The 21,118-nt window shown below is 43.5% G+C and overlaps 2 protein-coding genes across 3 annotated transcripts in view; both read right to left on the bottom strand.

Moving 5' to 3' along the window:
- The window catches only part of LOC139478696 (protein patched homolog 1-like), a 63,206-nt gene extending 53,323 nt beyond the window's left edge, over positions 1 to 9,883 (bottom strand). For both annotated transcript variants that reach the window (XM_071261275.1, XM_071261276.1), the window contains exons 1-3: positions 9,772 to 9,883; positions 9,534 to 9,647; positions 8,657 to 8,849 (exon numbers count right to left, since the gene is read on the bottom strand). In XM_071261275.1, the coding sequence (XP_071117376.1) occupies positions 8,657 to 8,849; positions 9,534 to 9,647; positions 9,772 to 9,810 (346 nt within the window). In that variant the 5' untranslated portion in view covers positions 9,811 to 9,883. The remainder of the gene's footprint in view (positions 1 to 8,656; positions 8,850 to 9,533; positions 9,648 to 9,771) is intronic.
- Positions 9,884 to 19,619: 9,736 nt separating this feature from the next.
- LOC139479489 (serine/arginine repetitive matrix protein 5-like) lies at positions 19,620 to 20,405 on the bottom strand. The gene has a single exon (XM_071262336.1). The coding sequence runs from the start codon at positions 20,403 to 20,405 to the stop codon at positions 19,620 to 19,622; it is 786 nt and encodes a 261-aa protein (XP_071118437.1).
- Between the last annotated feature and the right edge of the window lie 713 nt (positions 20,406 to 21,118).

Here is a 21,118-nt window from a genome sequence, read left to right as displayed (position 1 = left end):
ACACACACACACACCTCAAAGGTAACTTTGTGAACAGTCTCAAACAACAGTGTGATGAATGAAATTGTGGAGTACTGCTGAGCGAAACCTTCCAGTCAGAGGCTGCAGATTCATCCTGCAATTAACCTGATGTTCTGAAACCAGGGCATTCCTGCGTCATAACAAACACCACAATTATCAAGCAGGACCAGAAAGGGAACAGGAGTTTTCTGCTACTTTTCTTCTTCCCTTGCAGACAAATGCTGCCTCACTGTGAGGTGCCACTCCTTACAGTTTATCAAATATACTGGACACACCTAAAAACACAACTTGAACTGGAAATAAATTGTGTCAGTTTGATTTATAGTGAGTTCTTGACCAAATAGTTTGCTTTGAATCAAATGATTCAGTACAGAATGAACAAACTCTATCCCCCTACACAGACACATTTCAAAGTTTTTTGTATTAGTTATACATTGAGGACAAGAGTGAGGGATAACAACAGAAACTGACGTGATTCATGCAGGCAATTTGAGGCCGGCTGGTCAAACAGAACAACAGTTTCGAAGTCTACCTGTAATTAAGCTCACTCTACTTGTACCCAGACATTGCGCAGTCAAATTCAATTTCTTTCATGCAAAAAACCATTATTTTGAGTTCTTTTCTTTTCGTCTGTTGCATCCACAGCAAATCGTTCTCTCCGTGGCCTAAACAACCTCAATTACGAGATAGGATTGCATGGTTGCCATGTCAAATGGGGTTCTTTCTGTGTTCGATAGTTCACACGATTGATGTTTTTCAAAGCTGTGTGCACTCGATGTCTGTTGTAACAATTAGCTCAAGGTCTGGTCTTTGAGCACCTTTTTCAATCACCATTAGTACACCATATAATCAGACAATCTGAAAGGATCTGTTTTCGTTTTATTGCAGGGAGGGAAAACTCAAATCTAGCGAGCCATCTGTCAGTCGCTGTGGTGGGGTTCAGTGCTTTGCAGTGTCAATAAAGAGGGAGGTCTATTGTCCATGTCAGTGTTTCACATCTTGGTGGGAAAATAAAAAAATTGACTATCTACCTTTCAAGTTTGGCTCTGGCCACCCAAGACGTTAGGCTCAATTCTTAATTTCTCTTTAAAAGTGTAAAATGCCTCCCTTACATTCATGAAATAATCATATTGTGAATCAACATACTTATCATGTGAAATTATTGCCAGATATTCCACTTTACATTTCCCTCGTCAACACAAAACCCATAAACTTCCCAGTAATGTCGATGGTCTTTGTTTTCACTATTTATGGAAATATCTGCCATCAGCAGGCAATTTGCACTTGACGATGGAAATAAGTAGAAATCCCTTTCTTCACACTATAGCAATAATCATTTTGCAAAACAATGCTCAAAATGTAAGCACGGCATCAATTTTGAAAATTTAAGTCCCATTTGTGTCCCCACACCCAAAAGGTGATTGCGTGTAGGACAGCCCTCACTCAGGTACTGGATCAGATCAGTCACCATCACACAGCACAGAACGGCTGGCAGTAGGCTAATGGGCCACACTGCTGCTTAATGGAACACTTGCCAGATAGGAGACTGGCTGGCAGGGCAGGGCAGGGCAGGGCAGGGCAGGGCAGGGCAGAAATGGAGTGTAGACAGATGATTTGTTTGTTCGATGGCTGTAAATAATCGAGTCTGGTCCAGACAATCCAGTGATTGACATCATGAGCATCGATCCACAGAATTGGGACAAATGACATGCATCAACCAAGTCAGCGGACCCATTAGTCGCCTCTTACTACAAGCATAGTCACCTTTTACGGCAAGCATGGGTTGCTGAAGACCTACTCTACTCCGGATCTTCACAGGTCTTCTTTAGAAGGAGGTTAGAAGGAACTAAGGTGGATGCACTGGAACGAAGCCTGACTACGTGACAAGGTGGTGGACAAGGTGGGACGAAGCCTGACTACGTGACAAGGTGGTGGACAAGGTGGGACGAGGCCTGACTACGTGACAAGGTGGTGGACAAGGTGGGACGAGGCCTGACTACGTGACAAGGTGGTGGACAAGGTGGTGGACAAGGTGGGACGAAGCCTGACTACGTGACAAGGTGGTGGACAAGGTGGTGGACAAGGTGGGACAAAGCCTGACTACGTGACAAGGTGGTGGACAAGGTGGTGGACAAGGTGGGACGAAGCCTGACTACGTGACAAGGTGGTGGACAAGGTGGTGGACAAGGTGGGACGAAGCCTGACTACGTGACAAGGTGGTGGACAAGGTGGTGGACAAGGTGGGACGAAGCCTGACTACGTGACAAGGTGGTGGACAAGGTGGTGGACAAGGTGGGACAAAGCCTGACTACGTGACAAGGTGGTGGACAAGATGGGACAAAGCCTGACTACATGACAAGGTGGTGGACAAGGTGGGACGAGGCCTGACTATGTGACAAGGTGGTGGACAAGATGGGACAAAGCCTGACTACATGACAAGGTGGTGGACAAGGTGGGACGAGGCCTGACTACGTGACAAGGTGGTGGACAAGATGGGACGAGGCCTGACTACGTGACAAGGTGGTGGACAAGGTGGGACGAAGCCTGACTACATGACAAGGTGGTGGACAAGGTGGGACGAGGCCCGACTAGCAGTGTCATGCTGGGGGGAGGGATGTCTCTTCCTACCCAACATTCCAGGACATAAAAGCAGCTGGCACAGTAGAAACATACACACAGGACATCTTCCCCAACACAATCATCTGGGAGTCCGTCCCATACCACCATAAGGCTGAAAATGAAGCTTGAAGCTTGTTTATGTCATGTACTCCTACATTTGATGATAGTGATAGGTTTAAGTGTTATCTGTTAGCCAGGAGCATCCTGCCACAGGCACCTCCATTCTCTACACAACCTCCACTCAGCTGCCTAAGGCACAAGAAATTATCAAGGTTCACTCAGTAGTATTTACATTAAAATATGCCACATGCATAGAACACACCCAAGTCGGGGCCAGCAGTTGTATTCATAATTCAAACCTGCTAAAGTTTACTTTTACAGAGTGGCATGTAATTTGATACACATAATTTAAGTTTTGGTATTGGTAATTTCAAAAATTGGCCAACTCAAGATCTTTCAAAAGAAAAATTCTTCAAGCGTTTAAGATATGTGAAGTTTTATTACAATGCTGCCTTAATTTTAAGGCATAAAAAATCTAAATATCAAACTAAAACGATGACTGGCAAAGACGCAAATTATTGATGCATTCTTCCAAACCTTTTCGCACAAGTGCTCAATTCTATCAAGTAAACATGTCACAAACTAAGCAAGCCAATGAAGACCACACTAACTTCCAGTTGGATACACTGTTCATGGAATCACAGACAACATTGTCTCCCTCCACTCTTGTGGAGAACATGAATTCCCACATTCACCTGGATCAAGCACTATCACTTGAACCATCTCAGATTCAATGTGTGATAGAGGTGTATTTTATTGACATTCTTTGAAGGTAGCTTGAAACCCAAGTATATGTTGTCAGCACATGGAGGTCCAACACGTGAAGGTCTGCCTGCCCAGTGTTTCTTGTTTCACTGAAGAAAGAATAGGGCCCAAACTAGCTCCCGGGTATCTCCCAGTCTGAAAGGGTTGGGCAGTGTTAAACAAACATACAAGCACTAGTCCTCGCTTCGGTTGTTCGGGGAGAGGCTCAGTATCCTCAATAACTGATGTTTAGGTTTTGTTCTTGTGCAAGCAGCTTTGGTCATTGTGACAGGAGGCTGGCTGCACAATCTGCCTGAGGTGGGAGAGCCGAGACATCAGGTGGTCAGCCTGAAGCCTGAACATGGACCTTGCATGGTCTGTGACAAAAGGTGAAGACTACCCTCTTACCACTACACACCTGCAACTAAATGTCAGAAAACATTGTGTTCGTTTTTCACTGAACTTGTTCAACAAAACATGTTCCCAGGACAGAATCAATGTTCGAAATCCCCAGGCTGCCCTCAGGACCCACAAACTTCAGAAGCTGCAGGCCCTGACTAAACTCTTCAGGCCATCATTTAAAAACTGCAGCTATTATGACAAATAAATAGACACATAAATTTACTGCAGGTCATAAAGACCAATACAACTTTGAAACTACAAGCCCGACATGAGATCTACCTGCGACACGCCTGTGGGCAGGCGCTTATGTCTAGCACTGGACAGAAACGTGTAGATTAGTTGTTCAATCTTTTCAAAATAATAGCTCAGCTACACCTATTCATTGTGTTCAAGAAAGAATAATAGTCTTTTTTTCTGTGTTCAGTTTTAAAAATAAGCCATGGCATAGCTTCTTCATGTGTGTAGATGGGACCAACAATGTTAGACTTGTTTCATCAACTGAATATTCCAATCACATTTTAATTAAGAAAACCCTAAAACATGTCCATGTTATACATAGACAAATATGTCATGAGCTTGCTCCCTTCTAGCAAGGCATGTGTTAAAGCTGCTACCGATAAAATTATATGGCATTTTAGCATAAGAATATCAATTTATACATAAACTTGGCGATTAAAACCTCTGGGGCGACTCGCCCCTCTGGGTCAGGCCCTGAATGGATGTAGGGACTCTGTATGGGGTAGTTTATATTCAGCCCCGGGGACCACCCACCATCTCATAATCATAATGTGTATCACTGCACGGGGCCAACAAAGAGAACTGGATCGAGGTTGTGGTTTAGAATGAGCTGTCAAGCAAACAGGTCCAACTAATGGCAGTATAGTGTTCAATCGCCTACGTGCTAAACATCTCAGGCAGATGGGTTTCAACAGGTGCTTGTTTGAACTGTTGATAATGTATAATGACTGAATATTAGGAAAGAAACTCATATTCCGAGGCCTTGATTAATGAGACTTGCGACATTAATAAAACCAGGAATGCATCTCGGTCTTCCATTCATGTACACAAGACATTCATTAAAACAAACTTTCAGCTGATCATGGTAAATATATATTTACTAAAACTTTTTGTATTAATAGGGTATATTTCATCAACCATTGTTCAACCACAATGACACCTCTATAGCCATGATAGCATGGGACAGTCTCTTAGAGTTTACATTCAAATAGTATTCATTTCATTAAAGTCTGTAAATTTATCATTTCAGAAATGTACATCGATGATTGGTTTGGTTTGTTGTTGAACGTCGCACTCAGAAATATTCCAGCGATATGACGGCGGTCTGTAAATTATCAAGTCTGGACCAGATAATCCAGTGATTAATATTACGAGCACTGATCCACACAACTGGGATACGATGACATCAACCAAGTCAGCAAGCCTGACCATCCAATCCTGTTAGTCGTAGCTATGAAAATATGTTAGCAAATGAAATCTCCTCACTAGTAACACAGACATAGTTTTGACAACAGATTGCTGTTTTGTGAGTTGCAGTAAGGAATACATGGCAGTGTAAACTATGAAGCTATTAACAAGATATCATCTTGATTACACTGATCCTGGGGGAGCAAAAGACACAAACCAGTGAAATGTACGCCACTTCTACCTTCAAGTACATATCACAGCTCTATGTCAGGTGGTTCATGGCGCTTAAAGAAAGGCATGTTGTTCTCCGTGGCACCATTCCTACAACCAGTTTTACCTATGAAACAGATTACGTACATTTCACTCTGTTGATGATTTCAAAACGGCCACATGTGCTGCTGTGTGTGTGGTTCAGTGATAAGGCTGGGATGGTGGGCGAGGGAGCTCTCCAATACACATCTATTCTGGGTACCAGCACTGAGAAATAAACCCTACACATGCCTTCCGCTTCCAGTGAAATTCAGTCTGCATAGAATTCACCATACACTCACTAGCGGGTTTGCCATTTGGAAACACTAGTGTTTAGCTTCCAGTGTAAGAAGCAAGTTTGGGGGCAAGGCAAAGAAGCTGTGTACATCTCAGAGAGACTCGCCCGCCCTCCCTCCCACCCACAGACGATGAAAGCAGCAGATTTGTTTAACACATTTGTTGGTTCGTACCACAATGTGAAACTTGCAATCAACCTACTGTAAGATGAACATTCTTCACAGTGAAATGCTGAGGTGAAAAACAGCTCCTGAAGTTGATTGAGGAATGTCAGCAGTCTTTCAATCAATTTTCCACGAAGGTTTTCAACTAGTAGACATGTTTTAGAACTCATGTAAGATACACAGTTCTCGAACAACAAAGTGGACTCTGTATCATATTTAATTTTGCTAAAAAGAGTTGTTAAAAATTGTTATTACGTTATGTCTCTTTCTTTTTTTTTTGAGATTACTTTAGATAAAGGTATTATTAACATAATTCACTTGAATATAAACTGAGTATATATTTAAAACAAACAAACTCTTTGCCCTGAATAAATAATGACAATATCGCATAAGCATCTGTAATCAGATTATGTCCATTGCTTTTCTGTCTCAAAATCCTTTAACTAGCAACAGTAATGTCTCAACACATGTGAAAGGAACTGTGAGAAATAGGAATACAAATTCATTTCCTTTTCTTTTCAGTTAATTCTAACATTCTAACAATATTCACAGATTAAAACATTGTCATTTTACTGACACAATCATTGCTTGTCTGGTTGACATGGAAAATGTACACAATGTTTTAATTTGTATCGAGTATGAACATTTAAAGGTGGAATACGAGGAGTCTCATTTTGGTGAGAATTGAATTATTGCCCCACAGCAATCACAACTCTAAACTAACAAAATTAATTTCCTCAGTGAAATCACACGCGGATCAGCTGGAGATTATATCAAACTATTGTCTCATTATTTATTCTTCATCTGTGGACAATGATCAGACCAACTGCCTGTGTCTTTAAACCAACCATATTTTACTACAAAACCCTGATAAACGTGTACACCCTCATTTCTCGTCTGGTGTGTGATTGAAGAATAACACAGCTATTATGCATCAACTCCCGGCCCACCAGCAAGCGAATTTACCCTATTGTACCCATTATGTGACAAGTGACAAAGGGGAGAATTTGTGATGTGGCTGGACTGTGCCGCTTACAATAGCATCTCATGAACGGGGTTAGCTCTGTACAATAGAGAACCCACGGAAGCCATATTTGTTGTGAACTAACCGACACTATTTTCCACAAGACATATGCCAAACGCGTAAAATATTGCAGACTTCAAACGGTAGAAAAAGTATTTCAGTTCACGTTTCCTAATGCTGTTTCGAATTCGAGGCATATATCCTGTAATTTTGGTGCTGCTTTAAGATGAACGGGGAATGTAGGATACAAAGTGTCTTTGGGTGTCAAACAGTGACATTAGTGTTTCATAACATTATTAATCCATGGCATTTATCACTTGTATTGATGGGCAATTGTGTCCAGAACGTTTTCAATGTTTCACTTCCACACCTTTTCCTGTTTGTCAAAAGTGCCTACGACCTCTTTCAACAACCACCTATATCACTAGAGATTAGTGACTATGCTTGATCTTGTTTCCTCAAAATACTAACCGGTCGGATACTGATTATGAAGAACACATTCTACATGTACTATTTGTCCTACTTCAATCTAAGCATCAATTCAGCAACAATATCCGTCTGACGACCTTTCCTTAACCTACAATGAAAAATAGTGTTGTGGAAAATAGAACTTTACGATTTTCCAAAGTTATTTCAACTTTCGAGGATAAACTTTAATATTACACAACGCTCCATTCTTTCACATTCAAGTGCACTTGTTGGTCAGCCCACGTCCGCTAATCACAACATATAAACAACTCATCGCTCACAACTGCCGACTACCCACGTGGGGCCTCACGGAACGTAAACTGTCAGCTGTATTTCAAATCTCTTGCCCCCAACGAATCTCTCATTAGCTGTTGCATAAGTGGGTACACTTTGACACAAGGGATTCTCTCCCACTGATAAACCGGTCCAGTTAACGCACTGGCAACCATAGAGAAATTAATCTACCACAATTTAAGAATTTAAAAAAGAAAACATTTTGTTCCAGTAAAAAAATACTTATTCTAATTGCATGACAGTTGCATGCGTAATGCATGCACTTGAACCTCATAAGGTTGTTTACGCAAATTCTACACGTTTTGGGGACGGGATTTCGTTGTGGCGACAAAACTCCAGTGTAAATTCCAGTGACTTCCCAGTAGTTAGTGTGCTCTAACAGAGGGACCACACACACTCGCGATAGGCATCCTTTCTGGGTCACACCAAGCCAAAATGGCGGGCGCATCCATTTTCGAGTGTTTTACACTAAAATAGTATCCCGTGTTCATGAATAATCTCTCCACGGGTAAACCTGACTCGCTAACCGGGCCATGGTTTTATATTTAGTGACCGGATGTATGAGTGTCCGCGTTAGGATGTGTTTGATTGTGCTACGGTTGGTGATTTTAGTGCACAACATTGAACACGTGTGTGGGTTGTCAATGTCATGTACATTTCATTCAAACCTTCTTCAAAATACCGACATACCACTGAACCTAACCGATATAACGTGTATGCAGGTATATACGTGTTAATGTCAATAGCAAACTACCAAATGACACTAGCTGACTGACCTTACTAATCCACATGTCAATCAATCCGGATGGTATATAGACACACCTGTCAATATCATTACAGTGTATATTTCACCACTAAGCATAGCGAACATAGGCCATATAGGACTTACCTTCCACCCATAATTCCTCCACATTTGTCTCAAGCGTCGCAGTCTTTAATCCAATACAACACAATGACAGTACAAGTAATCCCACAAATAAAACTTTTCCACAATGTAATTGAATGAAACATCCTGTACTGTGTAAGTATCTTTGAAGATGACATCGCATCCATAATGCACAAGTGTTTCCATCAGCCCGACCCTGCGGAAAAAAATAACAACAAACTCAGTTCATTCAGTATATACAACTTGTGAAGACATTTGAGTGGAATCTGTCATGCGACATGACATTATTGCATCATCTGAAGTCACAGCATGCTTGAGTAACTTAATAACAGGGAAATCATGAATGAATCGTTCAACGACTGATTTAAAACATGCCGCCCTTACTACGGGCGAGTACTGTTTCCTATAGGAACAATCAGCTATTGTGAGAGGGGCCTAACAAGACCGCCCACATCGCGATCGATAATCCACGGTGCAATAGATTAATACCGATTTCAGTGTTGTGTGAATTAGAGATATTTACGGGTAGGTACTGCTCCACGTGCGGGCTAGGAAGGAGGGGCTATGCGTTAAACTCGCCGATATTGCTGTTAATGAAGATCGTTTACATAGCAACCACGATTTAAGCACGTGGGGACTCGTGTCATATAAGTCAGTTTTGAACATATCAACAAATCAGTGGATCACACGATGACATGTCTACATGGGTGGTCGCTCGTGAGATCTACCAGGGTGTGAGATCGGTGCATATGGGCTCAAATCATGGATATGACCAATTGAGTCAACAACACCCGAATCGCTGTCAAGAGGAGCAAGCATGGCCCGTATCCCCCATCCTTCGGGATAACGGCATGGGTTCCTGGCGACAGTTGGAACTTACCTTTTTGATTTGTCTGTAGGCCAATTCTGCATTGACCCAGCTTGTCCTGGTCAAAAGGTCCGGGTCTGATTTTTGATTGGAATCCCTTTGATGGCTTGTTGTCATAGTCAGCCCCTGAAATGAAATGAGAAATCACGGTGAGAATACACCATTCTCCTGGCTCATCGCGACCGCCTCGACTCAGACCGGTATCTGGCGTTTCCATCCACCTGGGTCCACTGTGGTCATTTTTACTTACCTCCGAGGGCCTGTAAGCTGGATTAGACCAGCTGTCCATCGTTTAGTCCACATAAACCGTGTAGTTTGTGAGTAGAATCCACGACCAAACTGATGCATGTATACTCGGCTACTCTCACTCTGTAACAGTACAGAATTTGCATACAAGCTCCGCCCACAGTCGTGCCGTGACGTGATTGACGTGCACCAGATCGCGACGCTGATTGGTCAATTATCAGTAGGATTGCTCGTGTAACACCAGCCCAACATTAGTTGCCTGGCAACAGCTCCCCCAGGTAGCAGACCACCCAAGAAGGAAGGGAACCCACGTTCGAACAAACAATACGCATCTAAAAGCCCACTGCCAAAAGCGCGGCCTCGGCTTGACGTATATCGCACGGAGGGAAATGTTATCTGTTGTCGCTCAGAACCGCATTTTCCCAATGCTGGTGTACCACTTACGCGCGAATTTAATTTTTATCTCGCAAAATAAACAACTGAACGTAAACATTTTCTCGAAAAAAAACTTTAATTGCTCTGGGAAGGCGGGGGTTAGAGGAAACCAAACGTAAAACTAGCAATCAAGGTGGACAAAGATGTGCGATTATAAATTCTATTCAATAACCATCTCAAACTTCGGAAGTCAATTCGGCCACCTTGAAAGCAGTCGCAAGACACAAAGACGACCAATCTTTCACGGGGGTGTAAATGTCAGGGGATAGTTGAGGCGGCGCGAGGGGTGGGGAGGGGGAAATGTCTGTACAGACTGAGGCCAGATGGGCGCGAGCGCTGTCCGGGTTTCAACAGACGGGATCAGGTGCATGAATGGGGTTTGCCTAGTGGGGCTGAAGAAGAAAAAGCGGCCAGACCAGAACATTCTGGGTGGTATAGGGGCCATGCTGCAAGACGAGAGTCCAGCATCACGGCGCAGGATAGAGGTGTATGGTTACTTCTAGACTTGCTGTAGACGCTGCCGAGAGGTGTTGTTTACGCCATTTGGTGCGGTGAACACCGGTGTTTTGAAACCGACGCTGGGTTTACCAAGACGTTTGCGTATCATTAGGCGGCAATAAAAAGAGAAGGTCGATTGTACATTGTCAACTCGTTACATATGACTACCTTGCTGCACAGTTTTCTTCGCGTGATTGATGATGAATATAGCGTTAAGGATTGACGTAAGGTGCTTCAGCAGGCGCCTGTTGTTAAAGGCTAAATATTTTGATAACACGTTTCGGAAAAAGCGCTATACGTCACTTCCATGGTTCATACACAACAATACAACTCAGTATCAGAAATATGTGTGTGAAATTGTCAAAATGACTATAGTTAGCAAATAACTTCTTTCTTTTTTATTTCTACCGGGCAAATGATGACCTCGCCAAGAGTTGTCTCCCTTACCGTGTAATGGACGTTCGACCGCTTCAGTCATTGGCCCCGGCCGTAGCAATGATACACCTATAGCCTATGGTTGCTTGGAGTTACCGACGAAAGGACACAATGAAACTTGAGCGTTAAACCCTTTTCCCAAAGTTGGCTTGGTAAGGTTTTTAACAGAAGAATTACGTGGAATATGGTATGATTATGAACCTTTTTATATCACAACACACAATATGGAATAACGCCGGGATGGCATTTACATCTATTCAATCACGATGATGTATCCCCCCAAAGGAAATATAACCAATGATGCTCTTCCAATACCGCATGGGGGCACGGGTTGTCCAGTCGTCGAAGGCGCCGCAATGCGCTGTGCAGAGTTGCGCTCCTTGAGAACGCCAAAAACCTACGACAGTGGGTTCGAATCCCGGTTCACCCGGATTATGTCTCTATGTCTCTATGTCTTTCAGCTCCATACCCGTGCTCGTGGGTTTCACAAAAGTGGTACACGTCTGAGACCTGCATCACTTCGAGCTATCCACTCACATTGAGCTGACACGCCGTGATATAACTGGAATACTGTTCACAGTGGTGTGAGCAAGAGATTGTCACTTAACAAATACCTTATTGAGAAACATGTCCAGTCATTGTAAGCTAATAACTCTACATGACTATCTACGAATGTATTTATTATTGTTCGACTGACGCGACAATATTCCAGTGCTACGCATTGTCCTTGAACCCATTACACAGATAAACTACACTTGATATCTCCGTGTGCTCCGCTGGATTTCCAGGGCTTAATGCCCATTCAGATGGTCTTAAATGAGATCATTATATGAACATCCACAACAGTTCTGCGCCATGGGGATTCCAGTTCAGAACAGGCCCCTAAAAGTCAATGTTCGAGGTGACAGCCGATTATAGCGGGTATCGGATGGTCAACATGGGTGTTCAGGGTGGTCAGTACACGTGGCTTGATGACCACTAGCGGGCATCGGATGGTCAACAGTGGGGTGTTCAGGGTGGTCAGTATACGTGGGTTGACGACTACTAGCGGGTATCGGATGGTGAACATGGTGTTAGCATACGTGGCGTGATGACCACAAGCGGGTGTCGGGTTGTCAATATGGGGGTGTTAAGGGCGGTCAGTATACGTGGCTTGATGACCACTACTGGGTATGGTCAACATGGTGGTCATCATACGTGGGTTGACGACTACAAGCGGGTATCGGGTGGTCAACATGGTGGTCAGCATACGTGGGTTGACGACCACAAGCGGGTGTCGGGTTGTCAATATGGGGGTGTTCAGGGCGGTCAGTATACGTGGCTTAAATGACCACTACTGGGTATGGTCAACCTGGTCAGCATACGTGGGTTGACGACCACAAGCGGGTGTCGGGTTGTCCATATGGGGGTGTTCAGGGCGGTCAGTATACGTAGCTTGATGACCACTAGTGGGTAGTGTCAACATGGTGGTCAGCATGTGTGGGTTGACGACCACCAGCGAGTATCGGGTTGTTAACATGGTGTTCAGCTTGCGTGGGTTGACGACCACTATTGGGTATCGGGTGGTCATCATGATGGTCAGCATGAGTGGGTTGACGACCACTAATGAGTATCGGGTGGTCAACATGATGGTCAGCATGCATGGGTTGACGACCACTAGAGGGTATCGGGTGGTCAACATGGTGTTCAGCATACGTGGGTTGACGACCGACCACTAGAGGGTATCGGGTGGTCAGCATCCGTGGTCAGCATGTGTGGGTTGACGACCACTGGCGGGTATCGGCTTTTCAACATGGTGTTCAGCATGCGTGGGTTGACGACCACTAGAGGGTATCGGGTGGTCAGCACGCGTGCGTTGACAACCACTAGCGGGTATCGGGTGGTCAACATGATGGTCAGTATACGTGGGTTGACGACCACTAGAGTGTATCGGGTGGTCAGCATACGTGGGTTGACAACCACTAGCGGGTATCGGGTGGTCAGTATGCGTGGGTTGACGACCACCAGCGGGTATCGGGTGGTCAACATAATGGTCTGCATAAGTAGGTTGACGACCACTAGCGGGTATGGGGTGGTCAGCATGCGTGGGTTGACGACCACTAAGGGGTATCGGCTGGTCAACATGATGGTCAGCATGCTTGGGTTGACGACCACCAGCGGGTATCGGGCGGTTAACATGGTGTTCAGCGCGCGTGTTTTGACGACCACTAGAGGGTTTCGGCTGGTCAACATGATGGTCAGCATGCGTGGGTTGACGACCACTTATGGGTATCGGTTGGTCAACATGATGGCCAGCATGCGTGGGTTGACGACCACTAGAAGGTATCGGGTGGTCAACATGATGGTCAGCATGCGTGGGTTGACGACCACTAAGGGGTATCGGGTGGTCAACATGATGGTCAGCATACGTGGGTTTACGACCACTAGCGGGTATCGGGTGGTCAGTATGCGTGGGTTGACGACCACTAAGGGGTATCGGGTGGTCAACATGATGGCCAGCATGCGTGGGTTGACGACCACTAGAAGGTATCTGGTGGTCAGCATGGTGTTCAGCATACGTGAGTTGACGATCACGAGAGGGTATCGGGTGGTCAGCATGCGTGGGTTGACGACCACTAGAAGGTATCCGGTGGTCAGCATGGTGTTCAGCATACGTGAGTTGACGATCACGAGAGGGTATCGGATGGTCAGCTTACGTGAGTTGACGACCACTAAGGAGTATTGGGTGGTCAACATGATGGTCAGCATGCGTGGGTTGACGACCACTTATGGGTATCGGGTGGTCAACATGATGGCCAGCATGCGTGGGTTGACAACAACTAGAAGGTATCGGGTGGTCAACATGGTGTTCAGCATGCGTGGGTTGACGATCACGAGAGGGTATCGGGTGGTCAGCATACGTGGGTTGACAACCACTACCGGGTATCGGGTGGCCAACATGGTGTTCAGCATACGTGGGCTGATGACCACTAGGACGGATGATTCTAACATCTAGCTATTGGTCAATCGCAGTTTGGATTATTCACAGGACATGGTACCTTTCAGGAAGTAACCACCCAGAGGATGTACCCCGAGTGATATTCTGACAATAATTCAGGCTTCTTAAATAAAACTGCACTACATGAAGCATGCTATAATAAAACATTATCGAACTCCAAATTTCGGTAACAGACATTGAAATAAAATTAGTCCCTAGTGATACATGTGCAAAATAACCAGTCTTAAGCTATCTAAATATCAGTTTAGATACCAATCAACTCTTTTGTAAACTTTTGGTCAAATTTTACAACGATTCTCATTGCAATCCCCTCATGTTTCTAATCTATGATCTGTTTCCTTTTGGACAGTCTGAACGTATTTGCTGTTGGTATCCCAGATATTGCCCATTTCATCTTTTGTCTGTCAGCACAACGTCCGTGCTGTGAAAGTTTCACCATGATGGAAGCATCTGAACGGCCCGCGTCAATGTTCGCCTGCACTCTGTGATGCAACAAAAATACTAAACTCACAACTTAACTTCCTGTCAGAGTCATGGTATAGAGTTTCGACCTTGACGTTGGTCACATACACATGGCAGTATTTATTGTTATCGACCGATGTCTATATAACATGATATTGACCATTTCTTTTACCTTTCCATGTTTCTGACCCCAATGTCCACTTTGTATCAACATATCCTTAGCAACATATATAGATTCGGCCTATGTAGGACTTCATATTAACTGTGACTCTAAATTGTCAGCTACTGAAAACTTGATCAACAATCCACGCAATCACACATTTTGACCATCCGAACCGGCCAAATGACATTGTGGAGGGGAAGGATGGGGGTATATAATCTCGATACAGAATTCCTGTCCCCCTCCAGAATGTCAAATGGTCGGTCCCTTCGTCTGTTCTTACAACAAACATGATGAACTGGTGAGCTATTCTGATCTAGAAGCCTACCATGATCGTATTTAATTGAGTTAACATGTCATGTCTGTCGATTCTGTTTTGAAACATACCCCAACACCAAAAAAACAATGATCTTTGATAAAACATATGTATAAAGAATAAATATCCTGTTTAAATTTTACTCCAGCTTAATTCATATGTATGCCACCCGTGAAGATCCGGATCCGACTGGGTCTTCAGCAACCCATGCTTGTCGTAAAAGGCGACTATGTTTGTCGTAGGAGGCGACTAACGCGATCGGGTGGTCAGGCTCGCTGACTTGGTTGACGCATGTCATCGTATCCCAATTGCGTGGATCGATGTCAATCACTGGATTGTCTGGCCCAGACTCGATTATTTACAGACCGCGTCATATAGCTGGAATATTGCTGAGTGCGGCGTTAAACAACAAACAAACACAAACCACATGTATGCATGAGAATGCTGCTGTATCACTACAACTGATGGTACACCCTCACTCCTTGTTTACAGGCATGGGCTACATCATGATGTATTCATTTTGTAAAGTTTGTATAGAATCGAAGCAAATCCTATAATATAAGCAACTGATCGACATGGGACAACAAATATGGGCTTGACACATTGTATCATCGTACCCGGTGTTCGGCTTGCGGAGGGCACGTTTTTTTGGCCTTCTCGATATGTTACCCCATAGCAGACAATATTGTGTCTTCAAAAGAAGCTTTAGCTATATAGCTGTATCACCAGGGCCCACTTGCACAAAGCGATCTCAGCGCGAAGATGATCGTAACTCCCATACATTAACATAGGCTTACAATAGTCGTAGCGCTAAGATCGCTGTGTACAAGTGGGCCAAGAAATTGGCTTCAAACATCCTTTCGTATGGGGAATCGAACCCGGGCCTTAGTTGCGACGAGCCAGCGCTTTTACCACGAAGCTATTCCGCCGCTCCTCTTCTTATATTCGCAGTCACGGAGCGTTTGGTGTCAAGTAAATAAAAGCGACAAAAACCTTTCAATAATCATACGAAATCTCTACCAACAGCAGAGTCCAATGGACGATTGTGACAATATCAAAGACACGTTCTGGCTGGAAGTACAAAGACTTAAAGGAAGCCATCGATGTATACCAAAAAGACCGGAAGACGTGAAGTAACACGTGACCTAATAACGTCACAATGGAATTACTTTTCTGCACAGGACTGCGGTGTTATAACCACCAGTTAGGACCCCCTGCCTGCCAACGATAGCACGATGATGTAAGCCTCGTTCTGGTAGTAAGCAGCGCATTGAATGAAAGCTCGATGACTACATATATGACGCTTTTCAATGGGTGACCATATTCACCAAAATATGAAGGGGTATCTTCTCCAACCTTGTGGACGTTTTCCCCAAACCTACAACACTTCGTCACACGTAATGTATCCGAATCAAGTTGGCTTGCGGCAATTTTCCAACCTCAGGATATTTTCCGTGTTTCCGTATATCAACCTTGGGGCTCCACTCCAATAATCTGTCAGCGCCAAGCGTGTATGTGTTAGTTGAAAATGTACTCTCGCTGTGTGGTCTCAGGTAGTCTCTTTAATCAGCCCGCAGGCCCGAAACTCATAAAACAAGTATTCTTGTTTTACCTGACATGTTTGATGTGGTTCTGTTGAATAAGAGTCTTAATATTGCTTGAATTCATATGTCGGATATACCCAGTTAAATAGCATTACAGCCTGCCACCGTTATCTCATCCTTTTAGTGACACAATGAACAGTTTGATATGAATGTTTTACAATTTAGGGGATTGTGTTTACGAGAGAAAACAACAACCTCTTTCCCGTGACGAATAAGTTTTTTTTTTTATGTAAAGCTGAATTAGTAGTGAAGAAAATGCTCTTTGCTCATGGCACATAGAAGCATATGTAATATACCCCTCGACAAACAGAACCCAAACAGCGGAGTCACATTGAACAATATGAAATAGCCTAAAAAGTGTTAGTAAATACGGGGAGCACATCAAGTATGTGAACCTTTCCATTAGAAGATTGGTGCTGATAAAATGTGGCAGATATTTCCTCCTCCTATTCGATATGATTAACATCTTAACGATAAGTAAAGCTCAATATAGCCGAACAATATCATTTTTTACACATTTTCCGACAAAAAAGTATTAGTAGGAAACGAAAATGCACAATGACATTAATGTCATGACATATACAGAACCGTTAAACGATTTTGTCCATAAACTTTCACCCTCGATTATCCAAATAAAATGGAGATATGGTATACCGGATAATCGAGGCCGGAAAGGATATTGTTGTTTCATATATATTTACATATATGTGGCTTCTTCATTTTTTTAAATCTAAAACACATTCAGATGATACACAAACCGGTTTGTTGACCGTGAACAGTCTGTTCATTTCAGTGAACGATGGCAGGCATGTAGTACACTAGGTCGTTCTTCCGCTTATCCCACTGACAATCCGGGTTCATCTTATATAAGAATATCCTTGTGTTAAGTTTCCTGTGTGTCCCCTATACACTCGTCATATGACTAAACATGAAGAAAACAAACTCCTCGCTATCCACACATATGTTTCTACAAGCACCTCACCTGGAGCTCAATGTCATCCACCATACAATGCTCATACTTACTTTTAAAAACGGCTCATCCGCTGCCATTGCGTCTACAGCTAGGGTTGATGAAACAGCAATCTTATATACCCGTCACCAACTTTCCCGATACATTTTATATTGTTTTTATTACCAATGATTGATATGTTTAGGTTTATCGGGTGCTCTAGGCCGACTTTGTTTGACGGACAGGTGCATCTGAAATTTGGACTCCACGTACCATATATGAACTTTGATAATGTCACGCTTTATGTCTGCAATGGTGATTGGTCAGATCTTCAATCATTCGATGGAAAGTTTTTCGTTCTTTTCATACTATCGTTATACAGTTTGGTCGGCCAGTCAGCATTTTTCAAAATGTTGAATTCAATAAAAAATAAGATATAATTTATCGATGTCAGCTCTTTATTATGAGGAACACAGCGTTTCGGAGTATATACTCACTCCTTCATCGGGTGAATGGTGGAGTAAGTATACACTCCGAAACGTTGTATTCCTCATAGTAAAGAAGTTGACATCCATAAATTCTCTCTCTTATGTGTGTCACTTCAAAATGCCATTCAAAGACTCAATGAAAATAATTTTAAAGCCAATGTTTGGGTAAATACAATAACGCACAAGTGAGTGAGTATGGTTTTACGCCGCTTTTAGCAATATTCCAGCAATATTCTGGGGGACACCAAAAATGGGCTTCACACATTGCACCTATGTCGGGAATCGAACTCGGGATTTCGGCGTTACGACCGAACGCTTTAACAACTAGCCTGCCCGACCGCCCCCATTAACTCACAAACATACACGTGGACATTAAAATCATGGAGGACTGTATTTCACAAGAGTGAGTGAGTCAGTATGGTTTTACGCCGCTTTTAACAATATTCCAGCAATATCACGGCGGGAGACACCAGAAATGGGCATCACACATTGTACCCATGTCGGGAATCGAACCCGGGTTTTCGGCCTGACGGGCGAACGCTTTAACCACTAGGCTACCCGACCGCCCTTATTTCACAAGAAATCAACCTACTCATACAGATGATTGATGTATACGTATTCATTATTATTGTGGTTTCATTGTTATTTTATGGCACTTTTTGTATCATGATACTAACACAGAAGTTCCAATTTACAAAATATGTAAGTTGCTGTCCATTCATAATTCTTATTCGTGTTGAGTACATCAACCATTTCATGTACATAATGTTTATTGCAGCAAATGCTTTCAATGCAATTTAAATTTGCTGAAATTCATACAAGAAAAAAAAAATTCAACTTCGTGTCTTCGTGCTGAAAGTGATCTATAGATATACAAGCATAGATTTCTTTTGAATTTTAATAATACCTCTACCCCAAAAAGTTTGTCTTTGTCCAGTTCATTTGACTTGGGGATTTGAGCTTGATAGGCCATGAAAGAGTTGTTTTTATAGTTGAAGTAGAGTAAAAATCAATGAGTTGACTTGTCAGTAATTGTAGGTTAGGTTCGCTGTTATAGATCACGTGTCATGTCATGCCAATGCGTTTAGAGTTACCTGCCCTTGTATACGAAAGATGGCGGGCGAGACTGAGATTGAAATGGGCATACGGCCTCAGACCACAATTAATTTCCTTCTTTGCTATCTACAGTGACATGACAGCCCATTATTATTATACATAATTATTATCGGTCGTAGGCCGTTCTCCCGTTGCATGCTTACCAACCTGCCACTTGTTACTTAATACACAAGGTTTTGGCCTGCATTGACCAGCTCCCTTTCGCAGTAACCACTGTCAGTGCTCACCGGAAGCACACACAGAGCGGCCTTCAACTTGGGGGTCAAGTCATGGTACAATTAGGGGGGATAACTGTGGTCTGAGGCCATACATGTAGTACCTTTTCAGAGGACTATTCCTCTGTCTTCACCTTTCTTGTGTTATTTCCTTTCTCGCGTCCACTCGTCTTTTCTCATGCCTGTCCCCTTTTCTCTGTCCATTCCTTTTCTTCTGTCCATGCCCTTTCTTCTGTCCATGCCCTTTCTTCTGTCCATGCCCTTTCTTCTGTCCATGCCCCTTCTTCTGTCCATGCCCTTTCTTCTGTCCATGCCCTTTCTTCTGTCCATGCCCTTTCTTCTGTCCATTCCTTTTCTTCTGTCCATGCCCTTTCTTCTGTCATTCCTTTTCTTCTGTCCATGCCCCTTCTTCTGTCCATGCCCTTTCTTCTGTCCATGCCCTTTCTTCTGTCCATGCCCTTTCTTCTGTCCATGCCCTTTCTTCTGTCCATTCCTTTTCTTCTGTCCATGCCCTTTCTTCTGTTCATTCCTTTTCTTTTGTCCATGCCTTTCTTCTGTCCATGCCCCTTCTTCTGTCCATGCCCTTTCTTCTGTCCATGCCCTTTCTTCTGTCCATGCCCTTTCTTCTGTCCATTCCTTTTCTTCTGTCCATGCCCCTTCTTCTGTCCATGCCCCTTCTTCTGTCCATGCCCTTTCTTCTGTCTATGCCCTTTCTTCTGTCCATGCCCTTTCTTCTGTCCATTCCTTTTCTTCTGTCCATGCCCTTTCTTCTGTCCATTCCTTTTCTTCTGTCCATTCCTTTTCTTCTGTCCATGCCCTTTCTTCTGTTCATTCCTTTTCTTCTGTCCATTCCTTTTCTTCTGTCCGTGCCCTTTCTTCTGTCCATGTCCTTTTTTCTGTTCATTCCTTTTCTTCTGTCCATGCCCTTTCTTCAGTCCATACAACTTCTGTTCCTTCCACATTTTTTAATTCCATTTTTTGTCCATTCCCTTTTTCTGTCATTCCTCTTCTACTGTCAAGTCACTTTTTTCCTCCGACCATTCTTCTTCTTCACATGCCATTTTCTCCGTTCTTTCCGTTTCTTATGTATGTTTATTCCTTGTCCTCATTCTATTCGTTTTCCTTGCTTATGTTCGTACCTTATGTTCTACTCCTTTTCTGAGACCAACCCCTTACTATTCATTCCCATTTGCCATGTTCACAGTCTATTTCTTATGTACGTTTCACTTTGGCTACGTACTCCCTTCCTTCTGTATGTACCCTGCCTCATGATCATACCCTTTGCTCTGGCAATTCGTTCCCTTGTCCTTTCTCTTTCTTGATCAAATCCTTTTCTTACGTTTAGTTCCTATCTGTGTTCCATTCCCTTTCGGACCGCCTCCGTGGTCTAGTGGTAGATCCCCGGCCGCGTCGAACCAAAAAACGTTAAAAGATGGTACTTGTTGTTACCCTGTCTGGCGCTCGGCATTAAGGGGCTAAAACAAGGACTGGTCGGCACGGAATCAGCATACTGTGTCTGGGTAGGCTATTCATGTTAAACTGCGGCATGGTATCTCAGTAAGCTAGAACTATAAACCGGCATCAGTCCGGACTAGTACAACCAGAAACACAAACACACACACGCTATATCAGTGCATTAATCTTGGACGCGACGTTAAACCCAATTTCACCTCAC

Source organism: Haliotis cracherodii, unplaced genomic scaffold, assembly GCF_022045235.1.
Source record: "Haliotis cracherodii isolate W230 unplaced genomic scaffold, xgHalCrac1.p SCAF_4, whole genome shotgun sequence".
Taxonomy (NCBI): Eukaryota; Metazoa; Mollusca; class Gastropoda; order Lepetellida; family Haliotidae; genus Haliotis; species Haliotis cracherodii.
The sequence above is the reverse complement of the archived record's forward strand: the minus strand, read 5'-3'. Positions and strand labels throughout refer to the sequence as shown.